This window comes from Carettochelys insculpta, chromosome 23, assembly GCF_033958435.1.
Source record: "Carettochelys insculpta isolate YL-2023 chromosome 23, ASM3395843v1, whole genome shotgun sequence".
Lineage (NCBI taxonomy): Eukaryota > Metazoa > Chordata > Testudines > Carettochelyidae > Carettochelys > Carettochelys insculpta.
This window is the reverse complement of record NC_134159.1, coordinates 22,900,174-22,913,604: the sequence shown is the minus strand read 5'-3', so window position 1 is coordinate 22,913,604 and position 13,431 is coordinate 22,900,174. Positions and strand designations below refer to the sequence as shown.

The following is a 13,431-nucleotide window of genomic DNA, read 5'->3' as shown; positions in this document are numbered from 1 at the left end:
CTTTTAAATGCATTCCTCTGAAAGGATACAATTAAATGTTAAATCATCAGGTTAAAACTTTTATCTGTCAAGATTGCAGGTGGTCTATTTTTAATCAATCTGATTTCATTCAATAAAACACTCATTAACTCAATTAATGAAACTTCAGTGTCACAAGCTATCAAGCATGTCTTGGAGTTTTCAGTTTGCGCCCAATGAATTGATTAGCAAGTCAAGTATTCAGAGAAAATAAATCAATGTACATTTTCACAAGCTGCAATATTAGCAAGGTTACCTTGTTTTAGGGGACGTTGTTAGCCATTCTTCATGCTTTTCAAATGTTATTAAATATGCTGCAATTTCCTGAAAAAGAAAAATGTGCAAAAAAATTAACTTGCGTAATAATTTTGCTGATTTGAAAGTTTCACAGAACAGAACTCCTCTAAATCTGCTCCACCCTCAAGTAACATACATTTGATCCTGCCTTTGCAGATACGTTCTTGACTAAGTCCAGTATGAAAAGTCTTCTTTGTACCACTTGGTGTACGACCACGGTGAAAGTCTTTGATGGGAAAAGGCAAATGTACAGTGAGGACCAAAATAGTTCAGTCTTTAAATAGAAAATATGAGCAATGTTTTCCTACCCCAAATGCCATTCATTTAAAACAGAAGCAGGCAACAGCTCTCTTCACTTAGTTATAGTCACCCAACATTGCATATTAGGGAAGCCTATGTCAGAGAGTGCGTCATCTTTTCAGTGTTTCATCCAGGCAGGAGAACTTGTGTTTTGCCAGCTTGCATAGAATTGTCGAATCCTATGGCTGGAAGGGACCTCAGGAGGTCATCTAGTCCAGCCCCCTGCCTAGAGCAAGATCAACCCCAACTAAACCATCCCAAGCAGGACTTTTTCAAGCCAGGACTTAAAAACCTCAAGGGATGAAGATCCCAGCACCTCCCTAGGTAACGCATTCCAGTGCTTTTTTAGCCCAAAGCCCCACTGTGTAAAGATTAAAAGGAAAAAGGAGAAATACTTTAACCTTTCCCACCACTGAGAAACCATGGATAACTTCATCTGCCATGCAAACCCTCCGAGCTTCATGTTATGTCAGAAAGCTAAGGGCGTAATGGTGAAAACCCATGCACCTGAAGGTGAATTAAATATTTATATGCTCAACCTCACTGCTGAGAGAATTACAGATTTATTAATAATATCCATGAAAAAACCAGGGGGTGACATTACTGTGAGCCATTGTTCCTACTTTCAGGCATGATACAGAACATTACTTCCAGATTGTAACTGATTTGCTCACAGGAAATTGGCAGTCTAAGTTAAATTAAAATGGTTCTGGTATATGTGTTTCATGAACTTGAAATTACTACAAAACACCAAATCAACTTTCTTAAGCCCTAAAAAAAAACAACAGTCTACCCTAGACTACCTGTCTAACAGGAATTATACAACAGTTTTCAATTAGAAGTCTCAAAATTCCAACTCTGTGCTGTGCATGTGTATTTTACAGGGCAGAAGCAGCACTTCCATATAGCACAAGATTAGTTGCTCACACACCAATCCATTCCTCTCCCATTTTGTCAAACCATAAGAATTGCCCTATCAAAATCATATAATCATAGAACACTAAAAATGGAAGGGACCTCAAGAAGTCATTGAGTCAAGTCCCCTGCCCTCATGGCAGCACCAAGCACCATCTAGACCATGGGTGTCCAACCTTTTGGCTTGCCTGGGCCGCATTGAGTGAAGAGGAATCGTCTTGGGCCGCATATAAAATATATAATATAGTTAATGTATACAAATCAGATAATGTTAAAAGTTTATGATCTTGTGGGGCCACATTACTAGCTGTCCAGGGCCGCATGCGGCCCATGGGCTGGACACGCCTGATCTAGGCCATCCCATTAGATGTCTTTCTAACCTGCTCTTAAATATCTCCAGTCATGGATATTCCACATCCTTGCTAGGCAATTTATTGCACTGTTTAACCATCCTGATAGTTAGAAAGTTCTTCCGAACATCCATCCTAAACCTTGCTTGCTGCAGTTTAAGCCCCATAGCTCCTTGTCCTATCCTCAGAGGCCAAGGAGAACAATTTTTCTCCCTCCTCCTTGTAACCCTCTTTTAAGTATTTGAAAACCGCTATCAAGTCCCCTCTAAGTCTTCTCTCTTCTAAACTAAACAAGCCCAGTTCTTTCAGTCTTCCCTTATAGCCCATGTTCTCTAGACCTTTAATCACTTTTGTTGCTCTTCTTTGGACCTTCTCCAATTTCTCCACATCTTTCTTGACATGTGCTGCCCAGAACTGGAAACAATACTTCAACTGAGGCATAACCAGCGCAGAGTAGAGCAGAAAAATGACTTCTCCTGTCTTGTTCACAACACACCTGTTAATGCATCCCAGAATCATGTTTGCTTTTTTACAACATCACACTGTTGACTCATATTTAACTTGTGGTTCACTATAACCCCTACATCTCTTTCTGCCATACTCCTTACTTGACAGTCACTTCCCATTCTCTGTGTGTGAAACTGATTGTTCCTTCCTAAGTGGAGCACTTTGCATTTGTCTTTATTAAACTTCATCCTGTTTATTGGATCATTCCATCACTGCAGGGGAAGGGGCAGGAACACCATAGTGAACAGTTATGCAATACCCTGCCCATTGAAGCATTTTTTTCACTACCTTCTCAGTTAGGAGGTGGCTTATGTCTTGGAAATAGATTTTGTCTTATGTCCAATAAAATTTTGGATGATTTTATTCTCTAAGTGGCTAATCCTTTTATAGACTCTTACTTAGTGCTTGAATTCCATAACACATTGTGACAGCGTGCCCTGGCTTGGTTGTGTAATGTGTAAAACACAATCTCCTTTTATTATTTTTAAATCTGCTGCTCACAAAATGCTGGCTATTTCTGCCACTGGCCAGGTGACTGAACACTGAGGGTGTCGACACCATGATTTAGGCGAGGAAGAAGAGATTCTGGTCGGCGCTTCAGACGGATCAGTCTCACACCCCTGGCCCCTATGGATATTACCAGCTACAGCAAGGAATGCAGCATTCTGCACAGGCCAACACTTCACCCTGGCTTATTTATAACAGCAGGCTATTGGCAGTAGCAATACTAGAGTGACCTTTAGAACTGTGGCATGTGCAGAATCACTCTGGGGACCTGAACGAGGCCAGGCAGCCCTGCAGAAGGCTTGTAAGGCCCTAGCCAGTACAAAAGCCTCTGCTCGGCAAGTATTATTCCAGCAGAAACAACGGCGCCAGTGCTGTTTGTTTGGGGCATGTCCCACCCCAACTATATCATACCATGAGGCACTCTCTAGTGTCCTCGCATTACCCCTGCTGTGGGGATACGAGAGCTCCTCTGACATCAGTGTCGTTAAGCCAGCCAGAGAATACTGCAGCCACAGTGGAAAAATTCCATCCTAAAGAGGCAAGCACTCTACTAGATTTGAAAAAAACCTATCTGATCAGAAGTTGCTCCTGAAGTAAAGCAGAAGATGGCAGAACTTCCATTTCCCACATATTGGCTGTAGCACGCTGCCTGTGGGCATGGGTCACATTTAGGTTAGACCTTAGACCACCTAGACTCCAACAGAGACACAAGGGTTGGTGAGACAATTCTACTGGAGAGAGTGTCTTTTGAGCTACCAGAGCTCTTCTTCAGGTATTCCCAGCACAAAAGGAGGTGGATCCAACTGTTTTGCATAAGTAGCTAACACACATTGCAAAGGATGACCATTCCCACACTCTTTGGAACAAACACATCCCATATTACTGTTGCAAAAACATCCAAGCACTTGAAAGAGAAAAAAGCAAATGACCCCCTTGCAGGACAGCTCTACATGAAAGCTCCTTGGCTTTGACATGTCTTTCCCCAGGTCTCATGTCTATTGCCTCTGCCCCACACTCCTTGCATTTGAACTGTGTTTAATAATTAGAATTTCCATAGAATCATGTATAATGTTACTCCCAATGTGCAAAATAGAAATGGGACCACAGTTGCTTACATTGATCATTTTTCAGCAAGACTTGCAGCATTTGATGCACTCTCTGGAAACAGAGAATCTTAGCATTCATTGAAAAGAGAAGGAGAAGATTCTAGCTCACATGCTTGCACTTAGAAATACTGCAGGACCCAAATACACCATCAAAAGTTAGTCTGCCACACTTTCTAAATTAGCCTTCAAACTAAGCACACCTACACAGGGCAGTAACACCCTTCTTCCACTGTCTGTTACTACCCTCTATGGGAGTGATGTTCACAGCTCTCCTCTTGGGTCTTTTCAACCTTCCCAAAACTAACTAAAGCTCCAAAGAAAGCAGGTGGGTCAGAACTGAACACAGGACAGCTTCCCTGAAGTCCAAGGTAGAAGATATGTCTGGCTGAGGGAGGATCCAGCCTCTCCTACCTGTGAGCACCTGCCCAGCCACCAGCTGACGCAAGGCTAGAGACTACCAAACATGGAGGTCAGCAGGGGCCAGGTCTGAGAGGAGGCAGTGGGGAGTGTAATGGTGACACAGAGCAGGAACGACTCGGATTAGCAGTGTGGTGGGAATGCAGCTTTCAAACACAGGAGGGAAGAGAGCCTGGTACTGGGAGGAGGTCACTGGGGTTTGGTCTGATGAAGATGCAGCTTTGTAGGGAGGTAGAACTCCTAGGCCTAACCGGCTGACCGGGGTGGTGCAGAGGGTTACATGACTCACCCAAAGCAGAGCCAAGCTAAGCACTCCAGAGATGCTCGTGTCCTGTCCTAGACTCAGACTGTGCCTCTGTCTCACAGTCTCACAATGTATTTCTCAGTCACATAGATTAAACCAGCCTCCCCACACAGAAGCTGCGTCTACACGTGCACGCTACTTCGAAGTAGCGGCAGTAACTTCGAAATAGCGCCCGTCACGTCTACACGTGTTGGGCGCTATTTCGAAGTTGAAATCGACGTTAGGCGGCGAGACGTCGAAGTCGCTAACCCCATGAGGGGATGGGAATAGCGCCCTACTTCGACGTTCAACATCGAAGTAGGGACGTGTAGACGATCCGCGTCCCGCAACATCGAAATAGCGGGGTCCTCCATGGCGGCCATCAGCTGGGGGGTTGAGAGATACTCTCTCTCCAGCCCTTGCGGGGCTCTGTGGTCACCGTGGGCAGCAGCCCTTAGCCCAGGGCTTCTGGCTGCTGCTGCTGCAGCTGGGGGTCCGTGCTGCATATACAGGGTCTGCAACTAGTTGTTGGCTCTGTGTATCTTGCACTGTTTAATGAAAGTGTGTCTGGGAGGGGCCCTTTAAGGGAGCGACTTGCTGTTGAGTCCGCCCCGTGACCCTGTCTGCAGCTGTGCCTGGCTCCCTTATTTCGATGTGTGCTACTTTGGCGTGTAGACGTTCCCTCGCTGTGCCTATTTCGATGTTGGGCTGAGCAACGTCGAAGTTGAACATCGACGTTGCCAGCCCTGGAGGACGTGTAGACGTTATTCATCGAAATAGCCTATTTCGAAGTTGGGTGCACGTGTAGACGTAGCCAGAGCTTCGCAATCCATCACACTGCACATCCCACGGACACAATGTCAGGGCTAAGTCTGAGGAGCTGCTGGACTGAGGGTCTGGAGAACTGCATCCCACTGGGCAAGTTGTTCCCCCTCTCTCCTTCACTTCCTTCCCTTGTGAGCTGGGAGTAGCAATGCCTCCTGCCTGTGTACAAGGAACAGTTTGGGACGGGTGGACCCCTGGTGCCACTTATGTCAGGTACTGCCATATGCGATCCCAGTCAAAGCCTCTCGTTGCACAGCAGCCGCTTGCTGCTTGCAGCCCATTCAGCATGGTGAGAGGGAAGAGTGGCACTGACAACAGGCAGTCCAGCTGCCACAGGCAGTGCATCATTGATGTAGTCATATTCAAAGAAAAAGCCAGCAGCACCCAGGCACTATCTGTCCCTAATACTGACCCTGCAGGGCTCACTCCTCTCACCATACCCCACTGGAGTCTCTCTGACTGTAGGCCCTTCTTCTCAGTGACTGATCCACCTTACAACATCCCTGAGCATCTGGGAAACTGATAGAGCTGGTGTGTGAAGGGAGCAAAATAACAGGAAGGCAAAGACGCTTGTCCTTGCATCATTTAATCTCCACAGCTTGGATTCAAACCCCAGACAACCACAAGAACATTTTAGTTTGACTTTTTGTTATAAATTATATCAGTGCCTCTCTGCTTGCTGATTGATAGGCTGTGCTGTCTGGGAAACTGTTTAATTCAGCACAGAGCTATATCCTGGGCATAACTACGATCTCGGTAAAGGTTCAAACCACTCAATTCAGATCAGGCTGCAGAAAACCTGCAAATGTCACTTCAGACATATTCTAATGATCGTTGCTGTTCCTGCTGGCCCATTACAGGGTTTTCTACAACAGTGTTAGAGGGATAATTCTGACTCCCGTTTCTTTACATTGTACTAGAATTGTTCAGAAAAGGGACTCATGATGATCAGACAGAACAAAGACACGACCTGCACGTGCAGGGTCATAAACACCCCCACATGACTGGAGCAGAGCAAGAAGAAATATAACCACACCAGAAGGGCTGATCACACTGACTCCAGCAAAGGCCCAGCTGTGTTACCTGCCATGAACTCAACAGGCCACTAGGTGTCCAGCTGGCTCCACTACGAAAAAGCCCAAGAGAACATATCCTTGTGGGTAAATAAAGGGAGCCTTAAAGAGAGCTGCTGTGAAGGACCAAAAGCTCTCTCATGACTCAAGGCCTTTTTAAATACTGCCTGCTAGTCCTGGAGGGGCCCCGAGACCTGTGTCTTCTCACCCTCCTCACCCTCACCCTTCCCTTAGCTCCCCAGTCTTACGTTCCTGCCACTGGCGCAGCACCACCTGCTGCACAGCCACATTTCAGAATAGGGCAGACAGGCTGGTTGCTGATCACTGCCTTAGATGTGGGACAACAGCAGACAGAACCGGCCTGACCCTTTGCCTTGAAATAGCAACCCCAACCTGGATGGAGAGTTTTCATTCGTATAGTTGGGGACCACATAGAGCTGGGCAGCCTGGAACATCTCCAGCCTTGCATCAGCATTCAGAGAGAGATGCCGCCACATGGAACAGCTGGAGCAAAATCTGACCCAGCCACTCCACTGCTACAGTGTCTGCCTCTCACAGCCACATGCTGCTCTGCCAGATGCAGGGCGAGATCCCAGCTCACATTCTGAACCCCCAGCACAACACTGTCTTCCCAACAGGCATGCCTCCTGGCTCAACCCCCCCCCTGTGAGCTGCTCGGGAGGCAACAAATTAAAATCATGTACAGAAGGCATGGCTGGTACACGGTTAAAAACACCCTTTACCATTATCCTTTTGATCCCCATCATCTGGAGAGGCTTTCAGTGAAAAGGAGGGAGGCTACAACAGTTCCATTCAACAAGAGCAACATCAAAAATGCACATTTGAAAGGGACCTTGGCATAGAAATGAATCTGACAGCAGAGCCTGTTTTGCAAGGAAATACACAGCACATGTACTACAGATTTTCCTGGGCTGGGTGCAAGCCGTGGGTTCTCTCAAATGGTGCCTCTAGAACTCACTATGCTCCGAAACTCTATCCTGCCCGACTCCAATGAACAGTTCAGATGTAGAACAACAGAATGACATCTAAAAATGTATGAAACAACTTCAGCTCTTCTATAGAACGATGAGAGACAAGGCTCGGCTGTGCATACGTTACCTCCGTAAAATGCTGTAAATCCCATTACGGCTTTGAAAAGATCACAAGCTGGGAAGATCAGAAGCACACAGCACTCCTGGAAAAGGAGAGGCTTCAAGGTACAGAATTAGTGTAATTGAACTGTCCAAAAATACCAGGCAAAAAAAAATCAAAATTTTTTAATGCCAGAAGTGCTTGGGCTCAAGCCAGTTGGGGGGGGGGGGAGGGGGTTCTTTTTCAACTTTCAGAACTGACACAGCAAGTCTAGAGGTGCCAGGGCTCAGCTCCGGCACAAATTAAACACTGCTTGTGCCAGCACAGCCACTGTAGTATGCTTTGGTACAGATCCTTTTCTGCTTCACAAGGAAGGTGCAAGAATAAACTAATTATTACATTAAGTGCTTACTTGCCATACTGATGACCAGCATCAGGAACTTGTACATAAAAGTGGAACCTCACTGTATAATTTCACACCAAAGATGATCTCTCCAGTTCCTGCAATCCCACAGAGCATAGGGTGATGCCACTCTGGTACCCCAACCACAAGGGTGTACTCAGAGCGCTACCACTACAGCTCCATGCCAATTGATAGTCTCACTCCAAAAAAATCAATCAATCGAGTCACAGCCAGCTCTAGGTTTTCCTTCTCAGGGAGAGTTGGACAGTGATATCTAGACAAAAAGGTCAGTGAAGTCAGATTGAATGTTCTATTGCCTCAAATTAGACTCAAACATTTGTAGTTAATTCTCCAGAGATCCTGTAACAAAAAGTGTCTACAGCCGACACAGCCCAGAATATTACATAAGCACAGAAATGGATCTTTCAACCATGAGATTACAAAAAAAAGGTCTTTATGAGACTTCTATATAAAGGTTTTCTCTGTATGGTACCAAAGCTAAGAGGGGGGAAAAAACAATGCCTTCCAACCAGCTGGCCCAAGCATCTGCTAGAGCCACAAAACACAATTATATTACTCCCAAACGAGACGTAAAAATATCTTGTTTCCAATACTCTTGGTTTTAAGACTCATACTTAATATCCTCTGAGTGTTTCACTGGTGCCAGATCTCTGTGTTATGCACTTTATTAGAGTTGTGTGAATGTCATATTAATGATTTCTAACCAACATGTTTGCACTACAAATAAATTCTCCCAGAATCCACTGCACGGTTCATTTTACACACAATTATTGACCAGTATTTTTAAAACAACTGCGATTGTAATTGATATTAGTACGTCATCCACACTTGAATAAAGGGGAAAGGTGCTGATGCCCCAGATGTGCCCCTGCATTATTTCTGAATGGACACCATTTCAAGTGTTGTAACAAAATGGTAGTGCATACCCTCAGAGACTGATCCCTGGAACAGCTACTCTTGGGCTCGGGACAGAGCCATTACACAGCAATTACACAGCCTACAGTGAGGTGGAGTGGCCTTCTCCCGACCCGGACGCAGAAGAGTCCTTTCTGAAGCCTGGGTGGGTGGAGCTAGAGTACCATTGCCCCACCCCCAACAACTAACATGCAGGACAGGAAGTATAAGAGGCAGAGCCCTGAGCTCACTGAGGGAGCAGCAGCTGGAAGGATCAGATGTCTCTTGCCTGGGTCCTGAAACGGGGAGCCCAAGGACTGAGCTGAACCCAAAGATGGGGTGGACCTGCCAGCAAGCAGCCCCGACCAGACCCTGGAGAAGCTTCCTGGCCTCCGCCTTTCCCACTACCCTGAGGACAATGAAGTACCCAAGCTCCCAGATGACCCAGCCTGGAACCTGGTACCTACAGAGTGTGAGACAGGAAGTAGCCTGGGGGCAGCCAACCGTAGTGGGGTTGCAGCACTCCCCAAGCTGATGTCAGTGTGTCACAGTCTGGGGCCCCACGGACCAGCAGCTAGTGACACTGATTACTGGGGCTCTGGGCTGGGGCATACTGCAGCATGCAGCCCTGTACCCCTCCGTCACCCTTCAAAGGGGTGGTGTCTCCCGCTCTTTGGGCTGCCACTTTGCTCAGCGCTGCTAAAAGCAGCTGAGCCCTGTTTGATTGCAGGCCTTGTCCTGAGCCAAGGCAGGCCTACACATCTTGACCACTGTTTAATGAGCCCTGCTGAGAGGAGCTGAGCCTTGATGTAATGGTTGCTCAGCCTTAAATCAGGGCTATCAACCATTTGTCTGCTCTGACCCTGCTATAGGGAACTGAGTCCAGAAACTGTGGTCTTGCTTTGGACAAGCACCACCCTAGAGACTGACTGTAGTGAGGTGGTATGGCCTTCCACCACCCCAGGGGCGGGGACAACTGCTGCAAACATCTCTACACAGTCCCTTGAGCTGGGCCATGCACAAGCCCACATTAGCTGGCCAATGCCAGCCAGGGATGTCCTCTTGTAGTGGAGAAGTACCTACAGAGGACTATTCCCAAAACCATCAGCTCTGAAGATACACAGTATAATGTAAAAAAAAAAAGAGAAGTCTTGTGGCACATTATAGACAAACAGATAACTAATAGACCCACTTCGTCAGATGAACATGAAATCTTATGCTCCAAAATATCTGTTTGTCTATAAGGTGCCACAGGACTTCTCATTGTTTTTGTGGATATAGACTAACACAGCTACCCCTCTGATACAGTATAATGTCTAGTTTTATGAGTGATGAAATTATCTCAAATGTTGTGGGCTTATAAAGCAAGAGTTTTACAGAATTTTCTTACAGACCATTCTCTAACAGCTCAAATTACTAATTAGATTAAACTCATTTAATGTCTGTAGCAAGTCCAGTGTTTGCACTGAATCTTCTGTAATGTAGGTATGCAAGAAAATCTCTCATGTCAAGTCTTAGATGTGCTGTGTTCACAGTCCTTCACTTTCAGTTTTTTTTCCCACCTGGGAACTTAATCAATGTTTGGTGCACATGAACGCGCGCGCACACACACACACAAAATACTCACAAAACCAGTGCAAAAATTAACTTCACAGTTTTCTGGGCAAACAACAGCATTAATAACTGAAAACAAAGGGTTTTTTCCAAGTTATAATGCACACCAACTGCTATACGCTCATGGAAAGCACGCCCTAAAATGTAACAGAACTGCCACCATTGGAGGAGGAAGGAGAAATTTTGAGATCTAGATTCACTACCTGTTATATGGTACAAAACCCTGAAGAAGCTATTGGTGGATTGTTTGCGCACACAGGCATTTAAGGAAACAAATGCTGGAGATGGATCAAGTGGGCTCAAACTCCAGAACCTTCCAAAACAGGTGTGCTCAGTGGGCCACAAATAGGTTTAGGATAGAGTAGTCCCCCTGGCTGTTTGAGGCTATCAGAATTTTGAGGCAGAAGCACTGGTGACAAAGCTACGTCAAGCATCTCAGCTGAGGGAGATGGAACTGAGGAGCACTAGTACTGGAGGTTAATGGGTCCTAAGTACCACCCTGACATACCATTCTGTCTACCTGAAAATTGCAGATTCAGCATCTTACCCCTCCACACAACTACCCCCCACCCCCGCCCCCGAGAAAGCTCTGGGTCTAAAGTTTTACCAGTAAAAGTTAAAATCCACTGTATCCCTTCACCTGTACCCTGGTGTCCTGGGCTTGCTCAGCATCTCTCAGCAGACTCAGTGCTAAATGGGTTTTAAATGTACACTACTCTTAAATGCACATAAGCACCTGCCTGCCCAGGCAACCAGCAATTTTCAAAGACATATTAAAAGTGGGCATGATCCTGCTTGCAAGCTCTGGCACTCTGCAAGGAAATGTCAGGGACTAGGAGCAGAAAGGTGGGGCACACAACAGCCTTTACTGGAGAGAGAGAATATTGCAAGCCACACCGAGCTCTCCTTCAGGTTCTGGAGACCTACCTGGCATGAAAGCTTGTCTCACTCTCCAGCAGAATTTCGTCCCATAAAAGGCTTTACCCCACCCCACTCATCTCTCTAATATACTGGGGAAAGCCCAGCTCCAGCTACTCTACATCAAGTGACAGGAGCCAAAGCAGCAGCCTGTCTGCAGACAACATGGGGTGAGGTGGGAGCTGTGCCTTTGTGTTACAGAGCAGCTTCTTTCCCTCCATCTTCAGTTCTTGTGTGCAGTCATCAACAGAAGAGTCTTACACCGGAGCCTTCTCAGCAAAGTAGTTCATATTTTTACCAAATGCTTTGTGTGGATGCCACTAAAGTAACAGTGTGAATACAGGATGCAGTGACCGGTTACAGGGCAATTCCCTCCTCAGGTATCAAGTAAATAAAGGTGTTGCATGCCAACCACGAACCCCCTAGCAAGCAGCATCTCTTCCCAAGAGAACGGCTCAGATGTGTGTACATGAAGGAACAACAGACCAAGTGCACTAATGGAGGTGAGAAGATTTTCCAAACAAATTCAGTGCCAACAGGAATTCCAGGCAGCACAACTTTTTCAATTAGGGTTTGGTTTGCTCTTCATGTTAGAAGTGGGAGGTGCAAATTGGTTTTAGAAATAGCAGGCTTGCTCCCCCTTACTGTGGAAAAATCAGGCATCTCTTCATAATCTGGAGCCCATTACACAGTCTTCTCATCAACTGAAGCCTGTAAACATGGATTCAATTTCTGAAAGCCACTCATGGGGATGGCTCCTGCCATCAGACAAGTGTGCTGCAAAACTGTGTCCAAACAAGTAAGAATCTCTTCAGCATGGTCACTCAGACTCTCTGCGTGCATTTACCCCCACTGCGACTGATAAGAGAGACAAAAGCTCAATTCAGGCACAGAAGGCTAGATCTTTAGACAATTCTCCAAGTATAATTCAATTCTTGTAAGAGGATAAGAGGCATAGCAGGCGGAGCAACCGATGAGGGCAGTAGAAACCGAGGATGAAAACTGGAAGCCTGTGACCTCCAGTAGATGAAAGTCAATTCAGTTACCTCCAATTCCTGTTGAGGTAAGCAACTGCTTTCAAGCTCTCTGCATGGGTGATATAGTGAAGAATGCTGTGGCAGAGACCTCTCAGAGAAGGGATCAGAAGACGACCTCACTGGCTGGAAGCATGGGCTGAGTAGTCCTAGAGATGGCAGTTCTACGACCGCCACCCCCCAAGAGAAGAAGACAGGTGGTGGTGGTTGGGGACTCCCCTCTCCTAAGAGGGACTAAGTCATCCATCTGCCATCCAGACCTGGAATCTCAGGAAGTTTGCTGCTTACCAGGAGCTAGAATCCAGAATGTGACAGAAAGACATGCAGAAATCATCAAACCTGCAGATTATTGCCCCTTCCTACTTCTCCATGTAGGAACCAACAACACAGCAAAGAACGGCCTTGAGCAGATCACTGAGGATTATGTAACTCTGGGAAGGAAGATCAAAGAATATGGAGCGCAAGTGGTATTCTCATCCATCCTCCCTGTTGAAGGAAGGGGTCCAGGTAGAGATCGTCGAATCACGGAAGTAAATGCGTGGTTGCACAGGTGGTGTCACAGAGAGGGATTTGGTTTTGTCAACCATGGGATTCCGTTTCAAAACCAAGGATTGGTAAAAAGTGATGGGATCCACCTAACGATGAGAGGCAAGGGAATCTTTGCGGGCAGTTTGCAAACCTAGTGAGGAGGGCTTTAAACTAGGTTCCTTGGGGGATGGTGACCCAAGCACTGAGGTAAGTGGGGAAGGAAGAAGGTACAACAATGGAGGACCACTCATTCGAGAGGAGAAAGTGGACCAATCAGCTTATTACCTAAGGTGTTTGTACACGAATGCAAGAAGCCTGGGAAACAAACA

At 46.2% G+C, this 13,431-nt stretch overlaps 1 protein-coding gene across 1 annotated transcript in view; it reads right to left on the bottom strand.

Moving 5' to 3' along the window:
- The window catches only part of CAMTA1 (calmodulin binding transcription activator 1), a 1,240,930-nt gene that overhangs the window by 953,215 nt on the left and 274,284 nt on the right, over positions 1 to 13,431 (bottom strand). The window contains exon 4 of the mRNA XM_075017972.1: positions 275 to 342. Within this exon, the coding sequence (XP_074874073.1) occupies positions 275 to 342 (68 nt within the window). The remainder of the gene's footprint in view (positions 1 to 274; positions 343 to 13,431) is intronic.